The 6274-nt window shown below is 36.5% G+C and overlaps 1 protein-coding gene across 1 annotated transcript; it reads left to right on the forward strand.

Annotated features, from left to right (window-relative positions):
* The first annotated feature begins 370 nt into the window (after nt 1-370).
* LOC143568124 (protein FAR1-RELATED SEQUENCE 5-like) lies at nt 371-4276 on the forward strand. Its single transcript, XM_077054358.1, has 8 exons — nt 371-434; nt 1371-1466; nt 1577-1739; nt 1797-2336; nt 2445-2703; nt 2837-3406; nt 3501-3953; nt 4061-4276. The coding sequence occupies exons 1-8, from the start codon at nt 371-373 to the stop codon at nt 4274-4276; spliced, it is 2361 nt and encodes a 786-aa protein (XP_076910473.1).
* Nucleotides 4277-6274: the final 1998 nt, after the last annotated feature.

Here is a 6274-nt window from a genome sequence, read left to right on the forward strand (position 1 = left end):
AAATCAACTATTTGTTCGATAAATGATTTTCTATAAAATCAATTAAAAGTTTTTCTTATCTGTATATAATTCTAGTGTTGATTTCCTTCAATTTTTGTTATGTTTCCAAACATGTGTTTGATTATTTGTTTTTAGTTATGAAAGATCAATTTCATTAACTTTTAGATGTCTTACTCAATATACAGCCATAAATGTCCAATTATGAGTTTAAAACTGTTTATTTTCCTTAACTTATTATACTCAACTGTTTCATAAAGACCTTATTCCACATTCCACTAAACACATAACTAATATTCTAGTACAACTATTCCTCTTATTTTGGTTTTTAAATTGAATTGGTTTTATCGAATTCTATATCTAAGCAGGTGCAATGGGTAATGAATCAATTACACATAATGTTCAGACAATCAGCATACCGAGTAACGATTCTGACGGTAACTTATATTTTTTGCATAATTTATCATGTTTTTAAACTTTAAGCATTACTCAGAAATTGTTCGGATCCGGTCAAAGATACATGTACGTTTGTCACCTGTGTAGCTGTGTAAACTGTGTATGTATGTTCATACATAACTAATATGCGTCAACGGTTGTCACCTGTCTATCTATGTTCATACATTTGTATGCACGGATCCAGACAAATATGTGCGTCTATTTGTCACATGTGTAGCTTTGTTTTTCGATGTTTGTTTTCTATGTGGTTATATCTAATATTATTCAAACATATGGTCTGTTACAGTTGTTGTTCTGTTAGTTTGATATTGTTATTTATTTTTACATGATTAAAGGTACTTTTGTAAGTTACTAAAGTAAGGTCGTTCAACTAGTTACGAGTTTGCTTTTTATAGTCTGAAACATCAAACAGCTTCTGCAAATAGTGGTTACTTTCCTGTGTTGGTGACTTCACTTTATGGAAGGACTGTCTTTTTTCGAGACGTATCGAATGTTATGAGTTTTTTCAGTATTTTTTCATTCTATATGTTGTTTTTGTCAACCACTTAATGATGTTATGTTGTTGATGTCATATGTTGATGCACTATACTCTGTAGGTCTGATAGTTATTTTTTTCATCGCATGTCAAGCTGTGTGTATGCTGTAGCTATGTTGTCCTTTGTGTAGTTAATGGTATATTGTCTTTTATATCTTACTAGCATATTGTTGTGTAGTTCAACAATTATGTAAATACTGACTTGGTTTACGTGTTTGCATCTCAACTTGTTAAAAGTAGTCATCTTATGTCCTCTATAGTCTGCATCTGTTGTTATTTTTATTTAACTACCTAAATTCATTATGTTCCTATACTTATATAGTTGGCCAACATTTTTAACATTTACTAGACATTATAATCATATTCAAACGGTTTGTGACAGGAAACCATCATCTTGACCAGACACAAGCTGTTGATCCAGAAAACAGCGAGTTGTTAATCGGACAGTCGAGTGTTCCACGGGTTATCAGCCTTGAACGTAAGAGTTAGCAAGTTTAATTCACATTTATTTTCTTTCATTAACACTTACTTAAGTTTATCCAAGTATTAGTAGCTATTTTGAACTTTTAAAATTAATATTATATGCAGAAAATGACGAACCAATTTGCTTATACTCGTCTGATGGGTCAAAATGTTGGATCCCAAATGTCCCGTCACATGAAAAACCTTCGATTGGTCTACAATTTAAAACTTGGGATGACGCGGTTGCTATGTACAAGGCGTATGCAGCCAAGGCCGGTTTCGATGTAAGGTAGTCAACCATAACATGGACCAAAGGTGCCATATCTCATAGGTATATGGTGTGCAGCAAAGCCGGTGCCCCACGTTGCAAAGATGTCGATACCATGGACACGTCATCGTCCGCTTCCAAGCGACGCCAAACGAATATAAAGGTTACAGGTTGTAGTGCGTGTATCAAACTTAAAGTTCCATCGAACTCTGTCAGTTTTGAGATATATGATTTCATAGAGGCTCACAATCATGGGCTTGTTAGTGATTACAATATGGACTTAACACGCGGGAGAAGACAGTTACAGTTTTTAGACAAGGAATTTATTCAAAATCTTCAAGCTATAGGTTTTGGTCCAGTCGTTGCTCACCGTGTTCAGTCATCTTTGAAGGGTGGACAACATTTGGTCATGGGATCAAAGACTGATTTTAAGAACCATGCTCGCAATGTTAGGTATTGTGTAGCTGATGCAGATGCTCAAATGATTGTCGATAGGTTTACCCACAACATGAGTCATTTGAAGGATTTTTTTTCCAATTCAAAGCTGTTGACGGTGTGCTACGGTCTATATTCTGGTCTGACGGCGTATCTAGACGCAACTACAGTATGTTTGGTGAAGTGCTAGCTTTTGATGCAACATACTCAACAAACAGGTATCAAATATCGCGTTACGTTTCTCGTCAACGAATTATAATTCTATTTAACCACCCTTTATTTTTAATTCAGGCATGGCATGATTTTTGTTCCTTACACGGGCGTTGACTGCCACAAGAAATGTGTTACCTTCGGTGCCGGCTTAATACATTCCGAAACGATTGACTCATACAAGTGGTTACTAGATGCGTTCCTATCAGCTCATGGCAAGCAGCCCAGGTTGGTGTTGACAAATCAAGATCCAGCAATGAAACAAGCCGTTTCATCTTTTTTGAATGAATCTACACATAGGCTGTGCATGTGGCACGTTACAAACAACATACCTGTTAAGGTATGTATACGACTTTCATTATCAATGTTCTAATCCAGTTTTTAATTATTATGGTATACGTTTGTCATTTTAAGTTATTTACTGCTTCTATTTTCATGTTCAACATTGCTGGTTACTTTTTTTTGTTTTATAGCTGAAGGGTGAGATTCAGGTTAATGAAGAAATTAGATGTCGTGTTAACAAGCTGGTTTGGAATGTATTCATCAAGCCGGAGACGTTTGAATCCAGATGGCATGATTTGATTGATGAATTTAATGTAAGCGAAAACAAATGGTTAAAAGACATGTTTGCTATTAGGGAAAGTTGGGTTCCGGCATACTTTAGAGATGTTCCAATGTGTTGTTTGATGAAGACTACCTCACGTTGTGAGAGTTCCAACTCACAGTTCAAAGTATATTCTAGCCCTGGCAACAATCTTGTTCAATTCATGAACTGCTTTGAAATGGCATTGAATGCTCAACGACACGTGCAGCGCGAATTGCAAAATGATACCATAACAAAGACACCACCGTTAGAGATCCGTTTGCCAATCGAGCATCATGCCTCCTACGTCTACACTATAACAATTTTCAAAGAAGTTCAGAAAGACATTACAAAGGGTTTGTATCATTGCGCACGTACACGTGTTGACTCCGCAGATGGACTGAACATTCATCTTATCAATCACAAAGACAAACGCAATGGGTTTGTTGGTGAATTTAAGGTACATCTCCTATCATGTAACAAAATATCTTACATTTGTCCATAACCTACTGTCATTTCACTAAATACTAACCCTAATTTAACATATACTGTAGGTGACTCAGAATCCTAATGACAACACATTTTCATGTTCCTGTAAGGGTTTCACTCGCATCGGTTACCTGTGTAGACACATCTTCAAAGTCCTCCAAATCGAGCTTATTGATGAAATCCCTGACAAATACATTCTATCTCGATGGAGGAGTGACGTTATACCCTCATCACTTTTCAAGATTGAAACCAGATACGGTGTTCCCCTTGATGAAAGATCTAAACTAAGGCAACAGTTTTTGTCTTTGACCAATCAGTGTGCTGACCGTGCACGAGGAAACATAGAACTTCTTCAATTGTTGGTCGATCAGATGAATCAGATCAAGGTCCAAATATGGGGAAAAATTCCTATAGAACCTTCGTATAACATCAACTCCGCCATAATACAAGACTTGATTGGCTACAAGTTACCTGAGCAAGTCGAAAGCCACCAATCGGGATTAAAAATAAGGGTTCAGGTTCTCGCAAGCGCAAGATTGGTCAAGGCGAGAAGGCTAAGAAGAAAAGCAAAAAACCAAAACGTTTTTGTGCAAAATGTAACAAAAAGGTTCGTGGTCATGACTAGCGTAACCATAAGAAAGTTATGGAAGAGAAGGAATGTAGGCGAAAAGAAAGGGAACAACGCCGAAAGGAAAGGCAACAAAGGAGAAAAGAAAAAATGGCAACGACTGGTAACCAACCGGCGGAATATGCTGAAACCGATGAGACCGTTGACACATCTGAAACGGATTCGTCTGAAGATTCGGATGACACGAGCGATACCGACTACAATACTGAATAATATCTTTTATTTTATTTTTTTTGTTTTTCTACTTTCGAGACATTACCATCTACTGTTACACCTTTACGTTTTCAATAAACATCACATTTCAATTTCATACACATATATTGAAATCACACTTGTGTAACATACGATTATTTTTTTAGGTTTGTAGCCCTAGGAAAAGTTATATTCGTTTATTTAATGTAAAATACATGCGTTTCTCTCTGCCAACCGTTTATTGTACATTGATTTGATGCATTAACACAAATCATGTTATACTCTTACATGTACAACACATGATAATCGCTTTCATAACAACGCTCTGACTTGAAAAACTTTTAGATTTGCATATGCTTGAGTAAACTACACTTATCTATTTACATATGTAGCCATACCAAAAGCTGTCATCATCCCCTACAAGTCAACTACATGCGTCTCTGTCTGGCAACCAATAAGTGAGCATGGAATTTGCTGTGGTTAAACAACTCATCTGTGAAGGCACATCGTTCACAAAACTATGGAATGTGAATATCTTTTAAAACCCTGCATACACAACATGTTATATTCTATAGGTACCAATTTCTGGATAAACGATTGTATGCGTGTCGGTCCTACCTAGATAAATGTTCATATGTGGTTACCTGTTGGTCAACTATAATTGTATAATATCATTCATATGCACCAAGTGGACTTCATGTACGTGTCATTATCTTTGTGCGCTTCTCTACTATACTCTACACAGCATTACACTAACAAACTTGACACTAGACACATTCAACCGTTACCTTGTTCAGCCAACATAAAACCCAAAAAAATAATCGCATACTTTGCGTGAAACAACGAACATATTGCAACAACTCAATTACCCGCGCATTTACTGCATCCGACAGCACATAAACATCTAATTAAAATACCAACTTCATTAACATACTTAAATCTAGTTACATTTAAAGATCCTCAAAATTTGGTCATCAAAACCCAGCCTTTGATACATAGCTGATACATCAGAATCAAAAGCACATCGACATACCAAAAGGTTTTATCAACCATAAACAAAACAGACTAACGTCTTAACATAAGGGAGTTTTGGACAGAAAGACAAGAGACATAATTATTAAAACTATAAAACATTAGACACTAAAACCGTGTTACTAGACTTCACGCATGCATCCATCAATCGCTTGCCAATGCTTCATCTATCTTCTCTTTCTGCTTATTCACTGAAGACAGGAGAATCTTTGCGGTGTACTTTATCCTTAAGCTGACTAATACCTTTTTATTCTTCATCGCTGCCTCCCCAAGTCCACAACAGTAGTTACTCCCCCCCCTTAAACGTCTCCATGTGCCTCATTGTGAACAACCCAGACTCTTCATATTCCTTTCTAGTGCACCTTAACTTCAGCCACTTCGGCCACTTCGGTTTTACCCCTTCCATTGGAATTGCTTTTGGATGATCAACGATTCGGAGGTAACTCACAAAAAACTCCTTCTGCAAAAACCATACATCATTAGACGTTACCCAGCCTTGTCATATTTATCATCAAACAATAACAAATTCGCATTTAGACTCCAACCATACTAACCAGTTTCATCACCGTACGTGTGCAAACGCCACTATACTCTTCATTCAAATCCTTCTCGGATTCGACCGCCTTTTGTTTGTGTCCTTATCAACATTGTCTAACACCTCAATTGCCAGATTTTCACATCAAAGCACACCAAATAACAGTGATCACCTGTCATTATCGATATTACAAACATGTCATATGGTCGTATTCTTAATTTTCTCACATCGTTGTTAACCGCTCGCCTTAGATTCTCCTTTATTAATCCAACACCCGCTGTGAACGTCACATCTTTAAACTCGATCAAGCCTCCATTCTGTTAATTTCAAAAAACATTAATCAATACATACATTACACTATCTGATCGACCATCAACTATAATCAGTCTGTTAACTACAACAATAAACCAACACAGACAGTTAAATTTGTACAAACTACCGTATCCGATCAA

Source organism: Bidens hawaiensis, unplaced genomic scaffold, assembly GCF_021521415.1.
Source record: "Bidens hawaiensis isolate Kalapana, Puna unplaced genomic scaffold, B.hawaiensis_p1.1 tig00023812_1, whole genome shotgun sequence".
NCBI lineage: Eukaryota > Viridiplantae > Streptophyta > Magnoliopsida > Asterales > Asteraceae > Bidens > Bidens hawaiensis.